Source organism: Heliangelus exortis, chromosome 9 (genome assembly GCF_036169615.1).
Source record: "Heliangelus exortis chromosome 9, bHelExo1.hap1, whole genome shotgun sequence".
Taxonomy (NCBI): domain Eukaryota; kingdom Metazoa; phylum Chordata; class Aves; order Apodiformes; family Trochilidae; genus Heliangelus; species Heliangelus exortis.
This window is the reverse complement of record NC_092430.1, coordinates 17,344,610-17,366,470: the sequence shown is the minus strand read 5'-3', so window position 1 is coordinate 17,366,470 and position 21,861 is coordinate 17,344,610. Positions and strand designations below refer to the sequence as shown.

Sequence of the window (21,861 nt, the reverse complement as noted above, 5' to 3'; positions counted from 1 at the left end):
TCCTGACAGACCCACTAGCCAGCCACCAGAGAAACATCCCATCTTTTTGGAGGACAGCTGGTGCACATGAGAGGTACACTCTGACATTGCCATTGTCCTCTCTTTATGCTCTGGCTTGAGGATGAACCTGGACTGCTTTTGAAGAGGGGGGGAGAGGAATGTCTCCCCACAAATTTAGTGCTGCAGACTAACCAAAGCCTCTACTGTACGTCTGCCAGCAGCTGAAAGGAGGTCACTGCCAAAGCCAGAGTGGTGTTACTAGGATGCATCCCAGACTGTTAATGCTCATCCAAATGCATCTCCAGCTTTTTTGTTGCTACGTGGTTTGGCCTTCCCACTAACTTCATCAAATCACCAGCTGAACAACACAGCCAAGGCTGGAGTCTGCTGTGCCTGTGAGAGTCTGCTGGCTTCAGGCTGATCCATGCTTCAGATTTTCAATTGATTACTTATTAACCTTGGGTGTGGTCTAAGCTGTAGGAACTATACAACTTCCTCCTGTGCATAGGTCTGCACCAGCTCCTGGCCTCTGGGCAGTGCTTTGCCCTTGAATTGATTTTGTTTTCTGAATGATCAGGTTTATAGAAGAAGGACTGAAGAACCAGTCTAGAGATGAACTGCCTTGAACTGGTTTTCTGTGCTGGATTACACTTCAGATGTTGCAACCTCTTTGAGAGCTTCTGACTGCAAGAAAAAAAAAAAAAAGCAGTTTTTAATTAGTGCTGCTAACTGTGTCAGGAAGGTGTTATTTGTACCCCACTTGCCCAAAGCCCATGTGAAACAAGTTGGTGTGCTTCTTCCATGCTCTCTTCTCCAGACCAAAATGATGAATTATAAACCAAATTGAATTGGCGTGGTACTGAGCAGAATTGCATATTTTACTTCTGCACTCTGACAAGCATAAATGCTTCAGAAACAGGGCAGAATGATCAACACCTGAAAAACCGTAACACTGTAAGGCACTTGTTGGAGAAGCAGGGCTATTTGTAGAAGTTTTTGAGAACAAGAGTAAGCGCTGTTAGCTTGGCTAGGAAGGTTCACTCTCCCACCAAACTGATGAAAAGGTGATGTTTGGTACCACTGTAACCTGCAGCAGTATCTCTGCCTGCATCAGCCTAGGAGCCTTATCCTCTGAAACAGTCACCACAAACGCCCACTCTGCTAACAGGTTTGCACAAATATCAGGCAAGCACAGTTCATTTCCAGGAAAGCTAAATGCACAGGTGTATTAAGATATTAATGAACAGCTTCTGCCTAAAACAGGTCAGGATGAAGGGGGAAGATTTGTCTTTTCTCTAGGTTCAAATGCACCATATTCCTCTTCTGTATTTTTCCAGAGGAAGAGTGGGAAAATCACAGCACCCTGCTGTGCTGCCTGAGCTGGCCTCCACTCTCCCCAGTTTCTGATCTGCAATACAGATTGTTCAGCACTGAAGCAACATGTAACACACAGACTTGTATGTCTGAATGAGTCATTTGCAGAGCTGCAAGCACAATGAGACTGCAGCAGAGAAAAGGTGGGAGCTCAGAGAGTGTCTGTGCTGCAAAGCAAGGGGTTCCTGGGGTATTGTTTAGGTCTTGAGAATCCCACAAGGTCCTATGCCCCCTGTGCCCTAAAAATCAGAACAGCCACATGGAAAACGTTGAGTTACAGGAAATGGTTGGCTCATGGCATTGGGTCTTTCATGCTCCAATCCTGCAAATCCCTTTCTGTGCAGCTATGACTGGGATGGGGGAGAGGGTTTTGGAGCCAGAGGTGGTTTGTGCATAGTCTTACGGAGAAGCCTCTGTGGTACAGCAGGCAGGGATATGACTGCAGTGGCATGGACAGGCAAGTCTAACCAGGAGCTGCTGTGGGCAGCCCAGGGAGCAGTAGTCATGAACCTCCCCAAACCCTGCACACAGCAGTGAGATTTGTAAGAAGAATCTGGTGACAGTAAATGTGTGCAGGGGATATATGTGACTTTTCTTGATCTTCAATTAAAGCCTTGCACAAATACATTAGATACCATGACTTCTATTAAATTAAAGGCGACTGTACCCATTTCTTGCTGTAACAAGTAATGACCTATTACACAATAACATCATTGCTGATTATTGACATCTTTGTTTTCATGAAACAGGACTGTGGTTTTTACATGACAAAACCCATCCCACTGGTGTCCTGAAATAGTTTGCATGCTAGTGAGATTTAAGAGGGGAGTGGTTGAGCAAGTCACAGCAGTCTCTGACAGCTCTGCTGTAGGTACTACATTGGCTCCTGTGCTCTCCTTGTCTATTCAATGGGACATTTACTCTGGAGCCTAAGGATGATGGGCTAAGAATTACTGTTCTTTCTCATCTTCTTGTTAATGCTTTTGCCACAAATATTTCCCTCTTTCTCTTAAACTGGATACAAGATACAAAGGAGGATGAGTAGCAGCGTCCCTTCCCTCTCTAACTGTAGGCAGGTATTTCAGCAGCTCTGGATCTCTGAGGCTTGTTTCAATCTGCCAAGCTGCCCATGTGGGTTGGTGGCTCCTAGGAAGGAGAAATACAGGCCAGCTGAGGCTAAATTATTGCTTTCCAGAAAAGTGACCTGCAGTAACTGCAGTGTGAGGGAAAATGATTCAGTCTACTGTGAGGGCTCAATGTCCTGTACTAATAGGCTGCGTGTGAGAGTGAGACCTGGAAATGATGGTCAATAAAAGATCAGGCACTGCACAGTGACAAAGAATTGGGAACAAGCTGATGAGTGCTGTCTCTGCAGACCTCCCTATTTCTGAACTTGTTATGGTTTGCAGTGCTGCAGGCTAAATTTGAGGTCATGGAACTTTTCCTTGAGCCATCCAATTAATTTCTCAGTTCTGCACTTCATGCCTGAGAGCTCTGATCAGCAAGAGAGTAAAAAAGGACTGGCAAGCATAACAACTGAACCCAGGAAACTCATTCTGAAAATGCAAGCATCAGCAGTGAAGACCAAGCATCCCAGTGGGTAAGGGTAAAAAGAAGATGTCCTCTGTGTATGAGGAACATAGGAAAGCAGATGTAGGAGAAAGGGAAGAACAACTCACCACAGGGGCATCTGGATTTGTGTCAAAGGAAGATTCCTCCTCAAGCACCATCCACTCTGACCAAAAAGTGTCATAATCCCCAGCCTTGCAGAGCCCACAGGTCTGGAAGGAGGCACTGTGTGAGTGGCAAGTCTGATGTGACAGCTCTGCACTACCATTAACCCAAGGCATCTCCTGGTATTCCACATATTTACATCTTATATTTACATATTTACATACACATATTTACATATTTATATCTTCATGGACATCGTTACAATCACATCTTGCTGCTTACTTGGGGGCTATCTTTTCCTTCAGGACAAAGAGAAAAGTTGTTTCATCCTGGTGCCTTATTGTAATTTTTTGCCAGCAGTAAAACAGTGGCTTCATCACCCCATTGCTCCCTCACCCAACCTGTGCATTCAGTGCCTTTTGGCCTTGCCAGGCACTTCGATCCCACCAGTGCAGAAGTATGTCTGTGCTTCACAGGCATGGGTGTAACAGGATCTTGTGTGGCTGAGGCTGTGGTATTAATCTCAGTTCTGTGAACCCAAACTGGTACTGCAATGCTCAAATCTCCTGAAAGAGAGACACCTGTTTCTGCCAAAGATTCAACTCAGTTAAGTTGCCTGGGCATTGTGCGGAAGAAGCAGGGCTTCAGATCCCATGAGGAAAGATGTGGTAGGAGAGATGGGCAAAAAAACCCCATCCCTCCCACAAACTGAGCCTCTGGTTTTCCCAGTCAACCCAGAGATACTCATTTATTAGCTCAAAGGGCTCGAGTCAGTTTGTTTCAAGCACTGCTTTAAATTTGTTGCTGATACTTGTTTTGGGGTGGAAGGGATCAGGTTCTGGACATCTCTAAGAAAACTGACTCTCAGGTGTTTCTACCTTGCCCAGATGGTCTGCAGGCCTCTGGCTCTTTGGTCTGGCTGTGCTGTTCTTGCTGAAGTCAGGGCTGATCACAGCAAATCCAAGATCTTGAATCAGGGCAAGTTTTAATACTGCACAGGCCTTGTTTATGTAACAGCTGCCATCCCACAGGGATGAGTCCAAGACCTGCAGCACTAAAAGCATTAGCTGCTGCCACTAGAGCTGAAGATGTAGCTTCTCCGGTTGGTAGCACCAGTACATTTATACTGTTTAGAACAAACGCTGGAGGACATTTGTGACACACTTAAAAGTGGTTATCCCTACATAAGCATTTTCCTTCTGCCATCATACTAAGAAAATACATACACTTGCAGGACCACAGGTGCGAGAACATTGCTGATGCTGCCACCAGCCCATCACCCAGAGCTAGTCTGAGTGGAGTGTACATATTATTTACCAGCACAGATTTCTACTAGCACTCATGCCCTCCCTTTTACTTTCAGATCTGCTCTAGCGCTGGAGAAACAGGGCACAGAACAAGTGTAGACAGGGCTCTGGCACCTTTGGCTTCAACACCACTCTCCGCTCATCTTTCCTAACACATTTTGCAACCACTTTAGCAGAATGGAAGTTCAGGTTCTTCTTTCCCTCTAGGAACATGATGCAGAGCCTTTGGGCTTCAACATATCATCAGCTCAAAACCAGCTTGCCACTTCTGAAAAGCAGCTCTGGCTGCTTACACAACCCCTGGGCCAAAGACATGCTCAGAACAATTTCAGGTCAACACCCTAAAACACAATGTAAGTGATTCACCTTGAAACTTTAACACAGTTTAATTCTCTCCATCATACTTTGTCCTTTATGTTTGTCCTGTTCAATTATATTGCTCAGTAACTGTACATCTGTTTACCCCTATACTCCAGCATGTTTTATGCAAAGTTCTGTTTAATGACTGACTTCTGTATTAAAATCCACCCTTTTCTGGGTCATAGCATTTGTAAAGCCTGAAGTCCATCTTTCAGCTCCTTCCCCAGTAATATCTCAGCAAAATGAACCTGACATTACATAATGGTTGAGTTCTGGGGGACAGACTGCAGGAAAATGAAGCAGCCACGTGCACTCTGAGTTGCTGTGCTGTGGCAAGGGCTCTGCTTCTGGGTGTCTTGTTTGTCCTCCTGTCCCAAAATGTTATAGCACCTGCGATGGAGTTGATTCTCCTTTTTGCCAGAAACTGAGTTGGAGCTCCACAGGATGTGTAACCATATCTGCCAGGGAGTTCTGAAAGGATTCTCTGGTACCTTAAGGGTTGTCCTTGAATCATTGCTTGCATGATGATGCCTTTTGCCTGTACTGCTGACCTGTGGGCTTTGGAAAGAATATTCTGGTTCCAGTTCTACTCCCGTATTCCCACATCCCATCTTTACTCGAGTTTTTTTCAGCTCTTCTAGCAAATGGACTCTCACAAACATTCCTGACAAGAGAGCAAGGACTGCGGTGCAAACAGGCTGTGTTACATAAACCACTTAAATGAGACATCAGGCAAACCTGGCTGGTGGAAGGAAGATGTCAGCCGAGGACAGGGTATTTCAACGCAGCAGGAGAGAAGCTACAGCTCGGGGTTTGTTGAGGATATTTACAGCCCTTTGTGAGAAGAAACGGACCTGTGTGCACCTACTTCTTTGTTGACCTCCAAGGCCGGGGCTGGACACCCCGTGTCACACTTTACCGGGGGGAGCGGGACCCCCTCAGCCACTGCCAGACTGGGATGGGCACTCGCAGCCCCCTCCCCTCTCCTCCATCCCTTCCAGTGGGCAAAGCTTAAACGTGAAAACCCTGGGGCAAATTCCCAGTCCCTTTAGCGGGTCTGAATCCTTTCAGGGGGGCACAGCAGGGGCTTTCCCTTGCCTCCTGTGTCTTGGCCCAAGCCCAGCTTGCTGCCAAGCTCGGCGGGCGGGTGGCACAGCTGCTGCACGCAGGAGTCAGTGTTCCTGCCCCAGCTGTGGTAAAGGTTAAGCCCCAGACAAAGACACACTCGTACTTTCCCCGGACGAAAGGCTGCAAATCAGCGGCACCAGGCGACAGGCTGGTGCAAACCACCAGTCGGCAGAGGCGAGTGACACCGAGACCGAAGCGGGAGGCGCCGCTGCCCCGGCTCTGGCCGCCAGACCCCGCCTCTGCAAACGGAGCCTGCGGCGGGTTGGGGGGAAGAATCGACCCTCTTCGTACCAACACCGCCCTCCCCCCAACTCGGCGCCAGGTATCCCGGCTTCGCGTGCTGTTGTCCCAGCAGAGAATGGGGTCCTTGCTCCCACCCCACTTTCACTCGGGGCGGGCGGCTGGCCCCGTCCTCCCCGCACTGCACGGGGAGCACGGTACCGCACTGTGCTGCACTGCACTGCACCGCGCTGTGCTGCACCGCACCGCCGTGCCTGGTGCTGCGCTGCACCGCATTGCACTCGCATCGCATCGCAGGGCGCTGCATTGCACTTGGCTGCCGCGCCATCCAGCCGGGGCACGCGCCCCACCCCGGCGGCTCGCGCCGGCCGGCGGCGAACGTTCCAGACCCCCCACGCTGCGGCAGGATCGGCGGGAAGGGAGTGGGCGGGCCACGGGCTGGGGAGCTGGAGGGGGGGGACGGGTGGGGACGGAGGTGGCCCGCGCGGGGCTTTCTGGGGAACGTAGTTCACTGCGGCGAGCCCAGTGGTCAGCGGGTACAGAGATGCGGACTATATTTCCCGTGGGGCACAGCGCAGCAACGGCAGCCGCAGCCCCCGCCCTCCTCCCCGCGCAGGCGCAGAGGGAGACGCCGGAACCGCTATAAGGGATGTTGTTTGGCTTCGCGGCCGCTGAGCGGAGGATCTGCAGCGGGGGCAGTCGCCGGGTGGAGGTGAGCGGGGCCGCCCTGCCCGTTACCGGGAGTGGGTGCTGAAGTGGGGGTGGGAAGCGCCTCTGCGTGGGCGGGGAAAGAAGGGGCGGGAGGTCTGGGGAGGTGGCTTTACTGCCCTCCTTTCCTGTGAGGGGGTCGTCGAGCAGGTCACCCCCTAAGCCTCATCGTGAGGAGGGCTGTGCTGTGCCGTGCCCCCCTTCCGCCGAGAACTCGGGGCCATAACTGTCCGTCCTACCCCGACTGGGGTGAGAGGAATCTGTCACTGAGCAGGGAGGGCCTCTCTTGGATACGCTTGTGCGGCGGAGTCACGGGGAGGGGAATAAGGGAGGAGGGGAGACTCCCGTCCCCTTCCCTCACTTCTCCCGCGTCTCCCCCTGGGTTGCTCGGGGGTGGCAGGCCGGGGGAGGCTGCCCCGCATCCCTGTTGCAGGAGGGACGAGGAGCCAGCAGGGTGCAGCAGCCCCCGACCCCCTGCTTGCCCTGCAGCATCCTCTGGCTCCGCTGGCACATGGGGCCCCGGCGGGCGGGGGTCAGCGCGGAGCTGTGCGGGGTGGGGGGCGGCCGGCGGGCCGGGGCCGTCTGCCCCAGAGCCGCTCTGGGGGCGACTGGTGTCAGAGGGTGGGGGAAGGAAGCTGTTTCTGCAGCACCGCAAAGGTGGCAGCCCAGTGCACCAAGCCTGGGCTGCTGATGCAGGTTCTGACTAATGTGACTTAATCACGCTTCTTCCATCCCGTTAGTTTAAGGCCAGTGACAGAATGCGATAAAGCAGGGTTGTAAAACAACCTTGTCTTGCGATGGGAAGTGATTCTGTTTTCGGGACTCAGATTTTCCTTCTGACCTTTGATAGTTGGAGGCAAAGCCTGCAGCACTGGAGGTGTGACTCCTTCCTGTGCATTTTTGTACTTAACAGTAGTGCAAGTATTTGGAGCAAGTGAATAATGCCAGAGAGACAGAATATATATTTCTTTACAGTGTGTGTGGAATAACTAACTTTATCATGTGATATCTTTAGAAAAAGGAGTTTTGCAAAACTTTCTACTGGTAAGTTGTTATGATATGGGCCATTTTAGATGGTAACAAAATATTTCAGAATTTTGCTCTTCCAAGTCAAGTTTTCTAAGGTTTCAGCTAAATACTGTAGTTACTGCTTTAGTCTGTCAGATTGCATAATTGTGTTTCAGAGTTCTGTGGGAGGAAGTATGACAGCACTCTAGTGCATTGAGAATCATTGTACTATTTGGTTACCTCAGGGTATGTTTAAACTAGTTCAGGAGAAGTTAGTCTTATGTGGCTTTCCAAAGTCACATTATTACAGTCCTGTTGTAATAAAAGTATTTTCAATTGCTTTTTGATTTTTATTTCAAAAAAGAAACTTATGGCTAAAAGGAACTGTTGTTTTGGGCATAGCATATAATGAAGTTGAATTTAATTACTTTTCAGATATTTCAGGTGAAAATACACGTGTAAACCCTGGCGTTTACAGAAGATGAAAGACATCAACATAGGAAAAGAGTACATTATACCCAGTCCTGGGTATAGAACTGTGAGGGAGAGAGCTGACTCTGTCCAGCATGAAGAGCAGGAAGGGTCAACGTTTCAGCATGCTAAATATAAGGTCAGTTTATTTTTTCATAGTTTGCTTTGCAGTCTGCTTGTTAAATTACATGCAGCAGCAGCCTTCTTGCTGTGCCAGCTTCATATAGATTCACTGCACTGAAGGTCAATAATGAATATTCAGTCTTGTGTGGAAGAGATCATTCCAAGGGGTACGGTAGCTGTCTTGCTAACAAGTCTGAGCACTTATTAAGCATTTTTCACTTTTAAGTTTGACTTCCTAGTAATATTTGAACAAAATAGAGTTTTTCTAATATTCAGATCTTGATGTGAATCCAGGGAATGTTAAGCTTTTGTATTTAAGAAAATCATTACAACCAAGTGACAACAGTGAAGAGCTCAAATCACACACCATTCAGCAGCTGAAAAAGCCCTTAATCATACCATATTTTTCTCAAGGATTAATTTTCTAAAGCAGATGCCTAGTTTGTCCTAGCAGTAAGACTTAGTTTTCTGTCAGATGAAAGTAATCTGTATTGAATACTGTTCCTTGTGCATCTGTGTATTCAATATGCTAAGGTGCAGTCATAATTACTTCTAGTTTAATTTGAATGCTGGTCTTAAAATAACTGCTGGCTTAGACCTTGCGTATAATTGTTTTGAGCTTCTAATATTTAGAGCTTGTTCTGACTGCAAAGAGTGCATATAGCAAGTACTATAGGGCAAAAAAAAGGCTGAGATAAATGGAAATGCCTGCATTGGTGGAAGATGCTCTTTGACACTAATAACCTGTGCCAGCTGAAGAAGATTAAAAAATATTGGCTGCTCTGAATACTAACACTGAAATATTTTCTTGCATGTCTTATTCTTAACCTTACTGAAGATACTGGCATAGAACTTTCTGAAGCTGAACAATTAAAGTCACTAGTGCCTAGGTCTGTTTTTTGTAATGACAAATTGCTTGCAAATGTTGCAAGGCATTTCTTCCACGTTGCAGGTGACAGCCCTCTTGTGAGAGGGTTGGAAACAGGAGAATTAGCTGTATTTGTGTGGAAGAATTGTGGAAGGCTTCTTTAAAAGGCTTGCATTTTGCTGCATTATACTAGGCACTGGGATACTGTGTACTTCAGATAAGGCTTGCCTTGTTTAGCAGGGGCTTAAGAGTTTTGCTAGGTTTTTTTTATGTGGGCTTACAGTGCTGCACTGCTGGTGGTTCATGTGGGGTTTTTTTGTGTGGGTTTTTTCTTTTTTTTTTTTTTTTATTTTTTTTTTTATTGCAAGTGGAACGATCTGCTCTGCAGCAGTCTGAGTGCAGTTTGTGCTTGCAGGCCCTGCAGCTCCTGTGTCCCTACAGGCTCTATGACTCAGCAGAGTATTGCTGATAGTGTTCAGAGGAAAGCAGGGTGTCTGATTGCATTAAAGCAGTCAGTGATGCAGAACTAAGAGCCCTCTGGAATCACAGTGCAGCTTCTTAATGGCATTTATTAGTGGATGTCATGGGCTTGCTGTCCACTGTCCAGTAGCAAATCTCCTTTGACACATTAGTGGTGACAACAGTGATGCCATTGGTGGAGAGCTTTGTTTTCTGACCAGTGGCTGTGGAGTTAAGCAGTAATTGTAGCATGTTAATGTCTGCCTGATGGTTTGCATCAAATCATGTGGATGCCTGGCTTAACTTCACAGGACAAAAATCCTTGTTTTCCCTCTAAACCTTTTAAATCAGTGAAATCAATCAAACCAGCACACCTGTGTTTTCTGAGGGCTGAACTTAACCCAAGTCCTGCACATCTTTACAGTATGGCAGTGAAATCTTGAACTTTGATGCAGCTTCAGGTCAGCTTACCTCTGCTGTAGTTTTGTTTACCCTTCTAGCAATACCATTTGATTTGCTGTCTGTGACTACAGGGTAGTAGGCCCACGTAACTGGTTGCAAAACAGGGATTCTGCCAAATTTGTGGTGGCCGGTGCAAGAAAATGGCTCCCCTTATTTCCTCCTTAGAATTTTATCTGGGTTGGTGTGTCTTAGTAAAGGAATGAACTTAACTTATCTTGCTAATGGAATTGTCTAATTTTGATAGGTTACCCATTTTACTTGCTAGCTATCTTGTTCAGTATTCTGGGGTTGAATTTCTAGCTTAAATTTGGTATCCTTTTTGGTGTTTTAGCCTTACAGTTTGAATGTATACAGTCTATAAAACCCAAACAACTCTGAATTCATTGCTGCATGTCAGTGTTATTAAATTCTGCTTACTTGCAAAATACTGATGTTAAATGCAAGGAGCTGGGTTCATTACACTGTATCTAAGTTACATGCTTATGTTTTTGTGTACCAAGCTTATTCTTTTCCAGATGAAACAAGTTCTGGTTTCAGCTGTGTTCTTGGCCTTATCACTTGTTGGGATGCTTTATACTTTTGGTAACTGAGATAAATGAAGACTTCTCTTTTGTAAGGCTGAGTTTTGCCTGTTTGGTTTGAACAGAGTCCATTGATAGAGATTTTGGGACTCTCAAATTTCTTGTAGAAAAATCTAGCTCAGGGTTTGGACTAACTTGACCAGAAAATGATAAAGTTGTAAGTATGGTCTGTATTGCAAGTAACAAACTGAAAGCAGATTAAAGCTGTTATTTTACAACTAACTTCAGATCCTTGTGGAGTGCAGACTTAGGACTGCTTTGCAGCAGACTTGTACTGTATGGGATAGACTTCTTGCTAACATGTTGCACAGGTATGTCATACCTCAGAGTGAGGTAGAACTGCATAGTTTCCTCTGAAGGGGTTACAGGAGCATGCTGCCTCTAGTCATGGCCACTGATGGTGATCACTTCTGGCAGGGCTACAGGAGCATTTGATCAGTAGCATGACTCGCTGGTTTTCCTCTTGTTTGTATTGCTGCATTTTTATATTTACTTCCTAACTTGAAGTGGACAAGGTTAGTTGGTTGATCGAGATCTTTACAAGTGAAAGACCTATTTTATTACTGAGCCAAGATTCCTCTCTTTTTTTTTTTTTTATGTCCCTCCCTTTCTTTTGCATAAAGATTGTGGTTGACCTTCTTTATGTCCTGAAACCTCCATATTGGTGTTCAGGTTTCCTGCGGAAAGGATGCTTTAATAGGGACTCATGACAGTAATGAAAAAACTTGCAATTCTTTCCTTAGAAGCTTAAATGATATTTGGTCACAGCTGGGAAGATCACTTCTTTGAAAGACAGGAGCTTTTCAAATAGGCTTCCTGGAATCATAGTTGAAATCATGCTGCACTGTAAGTAGGTCTAATCCAATGTTCCCAGTGCTTAATGGGAATGTTGCTATAGAAATTTGGACCTCTGAAATAGACACTTCAGGGCTGAAATTTGAGAAGCCATTTCTATTCAGTTTGTGAATGCATATATTCAGCTTGTGAGTAAGTTTCTGCAGTGTTCTTGTAACAATTGTTTTTTTTAAGTCTTTTTGTTGGAGACCTTAATGTAGGTTACAAAACAGGATGTTAATTATGTGTTCCCAATGTATAAGATAATACTAATTGTGCTTATTGTGGGGAGGCATGACTCTTCCAAATGAAGATGGAAGTGCTCTTGCTGCCTAGCAGTATTAGTCAGTCTTCATCTGTAAGAAGCTGTTGCATTACCAATAAATAGAAATTAAGGGGATATTTTGAAGTATTGATTATACTTGCACCTTTAGAACATTTTGTTCTCAGAATGCTCATATGCCCTTCAAGTTGTATCTGAAGTAATACATAGTTTTTTCTTGGAACTAGGCTTTGTGTTTATTTGATGGAACAGTGGGCAAGTGCTTCCCTATCTCATGTTCGCAACAACTTGAGGATGTAGAAGCAGCTTGTTCTCATGATATGCATTGTTTATGAGTGCTTGGTTCATGAAATGTGAGTCACTGAATCACAAGATTGTCATGGCTGGAAAAGACCTTTAAGATCAAATCCAACCATCAACACAGAAACAAGCCACCATGCTCACTAGAGCATATCCTGAAGTAACACCTCTACACAGTTTAATACCTCTAGGGATAGTGACTCCACTGCCTCCCTGGACAGCCCATTCCAGTGCCTGACTACTATTTTAGTAAAGAAATTCTTCCTAATATCCAAGTCCTCGAGTTAACAGTGCTAGGGCAGTAATTTGCAAATTGTTCTCCAAACTGTAGTTGGTTCTGACCGGAATGTAATATTCAGGTTTAGGTTCTTTCTGCTGAAGCATGATGGCTGCATCTATAACATCTGTGTTAAGCCTCTGGTGCAGATTTCTGCATTTCCAGACAGTGGGTAGTGTGGAACTGTAAATATTGCTTTAAACACTCAGGAAAAATGTGTTGCTAACTTCAGCTATTGGATACCCTACTAATATTCCTATCCTCATCTTGATCTCTTATTTTTCAGGTTTGTTTCTGACAACTTTGCCAAAGACAGCAGAGAATATGATCAGAACTTGAAGTTGATTAAATCCTTCAATCACTGATAGCTTTGAAGTGATTTATTCCTGTCTGTCTGTGCAATAGTCAGATTAACTCTGTCTCCCAACCTCTCTGGAGCATCTGAAATGTTTGAACCAACTGTGCTGGGCTGCATATTAAAAATAGGAATGTGAATGTAGCCTTGGCACTCCATGCTCAGAGCAGGCCTTCTAGACAGCTGAACTATAAGCTTGTAGTTGTAGCAGAATCTCTTGGATGTCTGTTTTTTCCATCTTTTCACAACCAAGTAAACACACAACTTCAGGAATCACAGACCAAGTAGGCTCTTAAGGGCTGTGTGTATTCTGATTCAGTCTCTACACTAAAAGATGTTGCTATATGGCTGTCTCATTTCAGCTAGAAGCTGTGGTGGTTTGAGCTGATGCCAGTGCACACTGTATGAGAAGGTAAAACTGCAGCCATTTGATCAAAATAACTGGCAAAGTGCTGGGTTAATTTTTTTGCCACCCAGATGAATATCTCATTGATGTTTGGCTGTGCAAGAGTATCCAGAGAAATTCTGCATATGTGTCAACATATTTCTGAAACTTATAATTGCTGGCATTGTGCTCTCTATGGCTACACTTAGTAGTTGGAGGATCTCTTGCCTGGTAATAACAGCAGTCTTAGAGCCCTTATTTTCTCATATCATAGCTGCACAGAAGGTGAGGGAGTACTTAATTTAGTAGTGTTATTAAATCTTAAAGTGACACATGTGCAGGTATATAACAAGAAATGTGAATTATGATGATTTTAACCTAAATTAGAATTTCACCTTTTGCAGTGTAATACTTGTGCATTCTGCTGCAGAGGCTGACTGCAAGGAAACACTTATTTCTGGAGGCTGTTAAAATAAAGTTGAACTAATGCTGTTAAGCTTTTTTGTATTGTCACTTTTTGACAAGTAGCAAAGAAAACTGTTTCTAATGATCTTTGGAAGCCTTTATATAGCACCATGCCACATGAGGTGTGCTCTTCTGTGAATCCTGCTTGTGTTCTTCCCCTGCTGCAAACAAACTGATGCAGTGTAAGGGAGTAAGTATGATGTATTCTAAAATGAACCCGTTCCTACTGACTAACAGGCAGTGAATCACATCTGTAATATCAGCTCTGAAAACTGAAAACATAATGCAGCTGAGCAGCTGAAGCAGCAGGAAATTCAGGTGACTTGATGACTAGTCCAGTTTTGTGGACACTGACCATAAGAGGTGCTGCATAACCTTGTTTTCCTAGTTGGTAGAGTTTTAACTGAACACTATTGTCTATGCTGTCACAGGAACATGGTGCAATCTGCAACCCTCTTCAACTCTGTGCCACAACTTGTGTGGTATCTGATCACATTCATTACAGTGGGTAAATATATTTTGCTAATAAAGCTCTGAAATGGGGGTGGGGAGTTGGAAATTTGGGGTTTTTTTTTTTTTTAGTACTGAGGTTAAAAAATTCCAAAGTCAACATGTTTGGATCCCTGAGGTGTTCACTTAAGTTTACTAGTTGCATTTGCCACTTGGGTGGGGTGCCCCTTGCTTTTGGAAGCATGTATTGGTACAGGAGGGTGAGTTGAAAAGGCTATTGAATTAGTCTCTGTCAGTGCTGCGGTATCAAGGCTTGTCCTGTCATTCACTGGTGGTTCCACTTAACAAAAGTTTGAGTTTAAAGTCTCCCTGGGTACTCCTGGTGTTGCATTAAATTGACCTGCGTAGCTTGTATTGTGACCTAGCTCACACATGGCCTTTGTAAAGGATATTCCTGGAACAACCCCTTCAGTGTATGGCAGCCTGTCTGTGTCATTCAGGGTAGAACTCACCTGAGCAAGTCAGGAGCCAGATCCTCAGCCTGCCTGTGCTGGTTTGATCTGCTTAGTGAGGAATCAGTTCCCCAGGTTTGTGGTCAGAGCACACATAGGATGGCAATTCAGTAGGGCAACTCCTAATTAGGGGTGATCATTATTTCCAGTTCAACAGGAGCCAGCTGTTACTCTATGGTCAGCATGCATGGACCATGTAGCTCCAGTGCTGGGTGAAGGGTGTACAGCCTCAACCCTGAATGAATTTTGAATCCTTTGATTACATAATGATGAGTACTACTTTTAATGCAAAACAAAAGACATGGACCCATGGATACCAGAAGCCTAAGCAGGCATACAGCTGCTAATCACATGTATACACAGCAGTTACTCTTGCAAAATCCTAAAATAAACACTGCGTGCCAAACTCTGGATTTCTTGGATTGCAGGAATAAGTGGATTTGCCAGGGAAGAGTTTAGAACACCTCACCTCAGTGAATTGCCAGAATTCAAGAGCAAGGTCAAATAAATAATATTCCTGGAAGAAACTGATATACCTTTCCTCAGCAAGAACTCCATGTGCACAAGTGAGAGTGCTCAGTATAAGTGACTGAAATATTTAGGCTAATTGCAAGCATACATCCCTGATATTGTTTGGCTGCAGAGTTCTGATATTGGTGCTGAGCTCTACTGCAAGATTTCTGCTCTAATCTGAGGATGCATAAACTCAGGCTAGCTTTGAAACAGCAACTCAAATGCAAATTCAACTTCTGCTAATCCTAGCCCAGAAGAATAACTGTAGATGTCTTGTGTAATGGAGTTACATGTTACATTGAATAACTGGACTTCAAGCTGTTGAATCTTTGAACTCCCGTGGCAAGTCAGAGTATGCTTCTGAACTGCTAATTCTCTTTTCACTTAAGAGAAATATGGTGCAGCTGCACTTATTTCTGCATTTAGACATATGGAGGTTGCTCTTAAGAGTTGGTCTTCCCTGTAGCAGAAGCAATGAAGGGAGCAGACATGATGGCTCAGCTATAATTCACTTGAAGCTGGAAGAAAAACGGTGCTGTGAATTCAGCTGTGTTGCCTGTACTTTGCAAGCAATGTATGCATGTGTCTAAAGGACCAATACTTCCTCCTTCAGGCCCATTGTCTGATGTAGCCCAGTGCCTGCTCCTTGCTGCTGGTTTTCTTTTTCAGGGAGACAGCTGGTAAGGGTGGATGTTATGCCAAATGAGCGTTTAATAGGCTCATGTTCTAATCAGGCAGGATATTGTAAAGCATTGTAGCGGCAGAGTAGCCTGGGAAACTACTGCTGCAAATCCCCCTATTAATACTTTTGTAGATTGTGTACTGCAGAAAATGCAGTGAAAAGAGAAGAGGAAAATTACCTCAGTGGAATATGAAGTCCATAGAGCACTTGCTGCTTCACCAGCCAACTCCATCTTTGACGGCGTTTGGACTCGTGAACCTACTTAATTTTCGTGTGTTCTGGGTCTGGCTTCCAAAAGTCTGGACAACAATGCATTAGGGGTTGGCTGTGCTACCTACAAAAGCAGTGTATAAAACTGCAACTACTTTTAAGTAGTGTTATTCTTGGAAATGCTCAGAGGAATTTTTGGGAAGAAGCATGTAATTACAATTTCACAGTATCTCTTCATAGACTCTTGTTTTATTTTTGTATAGTTATCTGTAAGCTAACTGTAACAACTGATCCTATTCTTCCCCAGCCCATGTAAACTAATTACTAATCTTGTTCTAAAACATCAGTCATGTAACAAACTCTCAAATATTTAAAGATTGCTGTTAATTCTGGATTTGTAATATGGAGAATGTTTTAAACACTGATTAGAACTGGTGATCATGTAATTCTTTTCCTGGTATGTCAGCCTACTCGTGAGCTCTGTAGTGCTGCTCTGTTAGTTTCCCATTTGCTTCTCCTTACTGGAAACCCGAACATAGAAGTGAAGAGGGCTGCTGAGATCTGCCGTGGAAAATCAAGAGATGGGAATTCCTGTTCTGCAGCATTGCTAACTCACTTATTTACTAATTAAATAAAGCAATTTTAACTTCATTTATTACCACAGGGGCTTTTGAATTCTGTGTTATCTGCAAGGATTAATAAAAAAAGCCTCTCTGCTTCAGTTTGTTAGGTAGCAGTAGGTCCAGAAGGGATGGACCTTCTTCTCTGCAGTGATCTGAGTCCTGGAAGGCCATCTGCTTTACAGAAGTGGAAACAATAGTTTGATGGGTGGGGTTTGGGCCATATGTTGACAGCATACACATCAAATTCTTTCTCTGCATGATGAATGAGGGATGGAAGAATCTGTTTTGCTTGGCCTCCAGGCTTGTCTGGTTTTGCTATTATCATCTGATGTTACAGTTGTCAAACCAATAAATTGCAGCTGCCTCTGTTAAATATAGGATTGCCTTTGTGAAAGGCTAGGATTTCACTGGTGTGTTCTTTTCCTTCCCCTTTGCAACAGAGTTTACTCTGTTTTCTTTGCATGCTCCTCATCCTCAGAGATAAATGCCCATGTTGGCTGGTGAGCAGGTTCTCAGAAGTTTCCTATTACAAATGTTTGCGTTTTCTTTTCTGAGTAACATTCCCTGCTATTCTCTTGCTTTCCATGGAACATCTGTCTTGCTTACTTTTGACATCACATATATTTCACAGCTTTTGTAGCTTGTCTCTAAATATTCTGTATTCTCTTGGCCTTATCACATGACTTTGGCATGTGGATTGTGAATTTGATACTGCTGTCTCAAACTTAGTGAGCAAATCTTTTTTCTTTGCCCTTATTTTCCTTGGCTTGCCCAGACTTTGTCATGACAGATCTTGAGCTGACCATGTCATCTTTCTGGCTCTCACATTACTGTACATATTTACTATTGCTATGACCAGTTTGTTGGACAGGGAAGTCACGATAACAGGTGCTGGTAGGGTTTTGTTGCTCTCAAGTTGTGGAAAGGCAGAGGAGTCAGGTGTGCTCTGTGGTAGCAATATCAACTATGCTGCTTTCTCTCTGTCTCTGAGCTTGCTGTGCAGGTAAAAGAGCAAGACAAGCTCATGTGTATAGTGGTACCTCCTCAGTACTCCCTATATTCTTGGGGATTGTCTTCAGGATTAAAAATTTAACTGTTTTCTTCATCTGTTGAATCTTTGTCTGCACCCAGGTGTGCCACAGCTTTGTGAAATACAGATTGTAGAGCCATTACCCTCTGTCAGGGGCTGCCTGTGGCTTCAGAAAGTTCTTGAATACAGCAGCTATTAACAAAATGCTGTGTGATTGCTGTTGCCCTCTGTCATGGAGTTAATGAGTCACAATATGCTTACCCAATGTGAGTTTATTTCTTCCATTTTTAGTCCATTTATGAATTGGAACTTCACAGCAGCATCCAGTAACAGAATTCTAAATATAAGCATTCCTTGTGTAAAAAAGATTTATTTTACTGAGTGTCCCTGCTTCTTTTGTGGTAAGAGCAGTTGGTGGTGATTATTCCCTAGTTCTTTTCATCATGTCATTTATGACTTTATGGACACCTATACCTCTTTATTCCTCTCCTCTGTCCATTTGAACAGTCTTAAATTAATGGTTTTGTAGAAGTTGTTTCCATTCCAACTGCTCTCATTGCTTGCAGAAAGTAATTTAAGTATAATACCCTTTTTGAAGTGAAGTGATAAGGGACTGACTATGGTGTTCACAAAGGAGGCAAATTCCAGCGGTTTTTTAAGTGCCATGCTTCCTGCTTTATTATTTGTGTCTTTTGCAGCAGCTCTTCATAGTCTTTTGGAGGTTTTGATGATGATGAGTAGTGAGCTGCTGTTTTTCAAGAAATGTTGGAATGGTTCCTTCTTTCTGGTTAGTGATACCTGATTTAGGCTTGTTTTGTTTTTGTGAGCATTTCTTTAGAGTTATCAACACTGATCACCTGGCTCATTGCTGTATTAAGAAGTTTCTGAATGAGAAGAAGTGCCATCTGATTTCTGCTTGGTAGTGCAGTCATTATTTATTAGTCATTTCTTTCAGGAGCATTTCTTTCTTAGAGCACATTGTGAATTATTTCTTCAGAGTATTAGTTTCCATGAAGCTGTATGTGCATGTTGGCATTACTGCCTGGTAAGCACCTGAAAAAATAATAGGGATTCAGAAACCTAAACTAACAGTGCCAGAGTTGTTGCTAGTTTTGCACTTCATTCTTTTTTTCTAGAAATGCATTTGTAGAACTGCTTACAAGCCTCATTTCTTCCTGATGATCTCTGTGCTTTTAAGATTTTTCAATGGGAAACACAATTGTACTATCTTTCTTAGAACCTTAATTGTACAGTAGTGTGATTCCTTTGTTTCTTGATAGTCATACGTGTGGGGTTTTGACTGCCTTGCCAAGGTGGAATGTCATGTTCTGAACCAGGTGTTTGTGTTTATATCTGCCTAAATGGCAAGATGTTATAAAGGCATTTCAAAAGCGGTGCCCTAGCCTTTTATCTATGTATGTTTTTCACTTTTGCTGAGAAAATTCTGTTGAGCAACTCCAGAGACTTTAATGTTTTTTCACAGGGAGTGTTTAAGAACATTATATTTGGACTGCGTAAAAATGCAGTATCTTGCAATTCTACTGTCTTATTAAAAAGCTATTCTTGTTCGTACATGGTGAAAAAATTCTTTTATGCTGAAATTTTTTATTTTTTTTTAATTTGGAAAACTTTTTAAACTTACAATCACTTTTTGTGTGCTCTGAAAAACAATAATTCAGCAAATAGCCTATGGAATCATCAGCATGTTAACAGTGATAAGGGGTTTGGGCAGATCTGCCTCAGGCTCTTGCAAAGGGTAATGCAGCAAACCAGCCATGAATTCCTCTGCTCTAACCAGAAAAGCAGTAGTGCAGAATTTTCCCCCACTACTGGCTCCTTTGAGACCTCTTTGTCAGGTCCCTTATTAATGCTGACCTGGGTAGATTTAGTAAGATGGTGTTGCTTTTAATAAGTTGGTAATTTAATATAAAGTGAGTGAGAAGTCTTTGAATTCAAATTTCGACTGTTGAGTATTTTTGAGTCACTCCGTGTGTCATAATGTTGCAATGCTCGTTTGTTTTTTAACTACTTTGCTATCTTGTGTAATCATAGCTTTAGGTTTAATGAGGAAGCTAAGGAACATGGATTGTTGACAACATACTTAGGCACTGCTTATTTAAGTTTTAATGAACAAAGGACAGATTTATGCTATTATCAGTTTCCTGTTCCTGTCCTTCACGTGAGTGGGAGCCAAGTGCTTGCTGAGCTTCATGCTCATGTGTTAATGCAGTACAGACAAAATGTCTGATAAGTAGTGGCATTTCTGACAAAAATTATATGATGTGAAGTTTGGAATTGAGTGCTTGCTATTAGGACAAATGTGCTTTGCAAATACTGTATTTTTAGGAGGCTCCAAGACATTTACAGTTGCTGTTTTCTAAGAAATAAAGTAACTTTGTCCCGTCAAGGAAACCAATAAGAGTAAACAGAGTATCTTTCTGAGGCAGCCAGGAAGTTTTTTATGTCAGAACTTGGTTATTTTCTACATAGTAGCTCCATTTCAAAAAAACCTTGAAGACGAGCAAACAACATGGCACCGCAAGGGATGATCACTAAGTTAGCAGAACCAGTGATGATCCCTGTTCGAGTATAGATAGCAAGCTAATCTCCCCAGACAGTTCTGCCACACCTACCTTCTGATCCAAAAGGTTTGTTTGAACTCTGCAACATTTTAACTACTTCGTATCTTTGCTGTTTCCTTTCTCCTCTTAGATTATAGTCTGCCTTTCACTAGGGATGTGGAAAAAGTCCCCCGAGATAAGACTTGACTTTTAAGTGGTTGTTTATAAAGTTGTTGAGCCATTGAGAAGTGTGATTTGGAGCAGACAAAATTCTCATCTTTGTTCCCTTTAGTTCTCTTAGGGGAACAGAGAAAAAAACAGAAAACAATATAAAGGAAGGTACAGTTCTGCTTTATGCTTGTTTTTTTGTCTAATCCAAGGTATTTCTGAAGAAAGGACTCAAGTAGTATTCTGAAAATCTCAATTTTCTATGGATAAGATTATCTTCATTACACTAAAAATGCATGCCTGAATTTCACTCCATTAGCCAGTCATTGATTTCTTGACCTAATGTCATATGTACTTGATTTTGTAGTTTTTTCTATTGTATTCCCTGCAGCAGGATGCAAGATTGAAGTCTCGAAGACATTTAAATGCTAGCAATAGCTGTTGCACAATAATTTGCAGAAGAGATGTGAAGTTGCTGGAGGCGTCATGAACTTTAAGCACTGTTTTGAATTCTGACTCTGCTGTCTGTCTTGTAAATGTAGATTGAATGCCAGGATGCTTTGGAAGCAGCTGCTCGGGCAGAGGGCCTGCCACTGGACACCTCTGTGCATTCCCAGCTGAGAATGCTGGATGAAGAGCACTGCAAGGGCAAATACCACTATGGCCTGAGTGCTCTGAAACCCATACGGACTACATCCAAGTAAGTCTTTAGGCTACCAATGAATTGATACAGCACTTGCTTTTCACCATAGTCATAAAGGAGCATTGCAGCTCTAGGTCTGCTGTCTGGTACTGAAAACATCAGTGTTTATTTAAAAAGTCTGACTGGCATGGGCCCATTTGGTACTCTAAGTACTTTCAGTGAGAGGAGGCTTTGTTTTTCTAAGGGATTTACAATTCTGTTTCCTTTTTCATTTGCTTGTGATTTTTCTTTTTTTCTTTTAGACACCAGCACCCTGTTGATAATGCTGGGCTTTTCTCCTGCATGACCTTTTCCTGGCTCACTCCTTTGGCCCACAGAGCGTACAAGAAAGGAGAATTGTTTATGGATGATGTGTGGTCCTTATCAAGGCATGAGTCTTCAGATGTCAATTGCAGAAGGTAGAGACATCTTCCTTGTTATTTTCTTGTTTCCTTTTTTGTACATTAGTTCACAGACAATGATATAGTATTGTCCTAGAAAAACAGCACTGATATTTTTCCTTTATCAGAATAGTGAAATTTAGTTTTATGCTGTACCATTTCTATATTCTTGCCAGTTTCAGTGAACTTTGAAGATTCTGTCTCCTAGAGTGTTTTGTAGTTGTCTTTCTGATTTTATGTATCTTTAAATTTTTTTTTAAATTAAAACAAAGTTCTTCAGGCTGCGCTGAAACTCTTGTGCTAAAATAATGAAAAGTAATACTGGCAGTAGGAAGGTGATTTGAATATGGGTCAGATCTAGCAGTCA

At 43.3% G+C, this 21,861-nt stretch overlaps 1 protein-coding gene and 1 long non-coding RNA gene across 6 annotated transcripts in view; both read left to right on the top strand.

Annotated features, from left to right (window-relative positions):
- Positions 1-6,697: 6,697 nt before the first annotated feature.
- Positions 6,698-21,861, top strand: part of ABCC5 (ATP binding cassette subfamily C member 5) — a 49,000-nt gene continuing 33,836 nt past the window's right edge. For 3 of the 5 annotated variants that reach the window (XM_071752463.1, XM_071752464.1, XM_071752462.1), the window contains exons 1-4: positions 6,701-6,795; positions 8,235-8,409; positions 20,954-21,111; positions 21,357-21,512. In XM_071752463.1, the coding sequence (XP_071608564.1) occupies positions 8,281-8,409; positions 20,954-21,111; positions 21,357-21,512 (443 nt within the window). In that variant the 5' untranslated portion in view covers positions 6,701-6,795; positions 8,235-8,280. Of the gene's footprint in view, positions 6,796-8,234; positions 8,410-20,953; positions 21,112-21,356; positions 21,513-21,861 lie in introns of all 5 variants that reach the window. The other 2 variants (XM_071752456.1, XM_071752461.1) reach the window with 1 other exon arrangement.
- Positions 10,769-13,693, top strand: LOC139799928 (uncharacterized). Its single transcript, XR_011727520.1, has 2 exons — positions 10,769-10,920; positions 12,744-13,693. It is a non-coding gene; the product is annotated as an uncharacterized lncRNA (long non-coding RNA).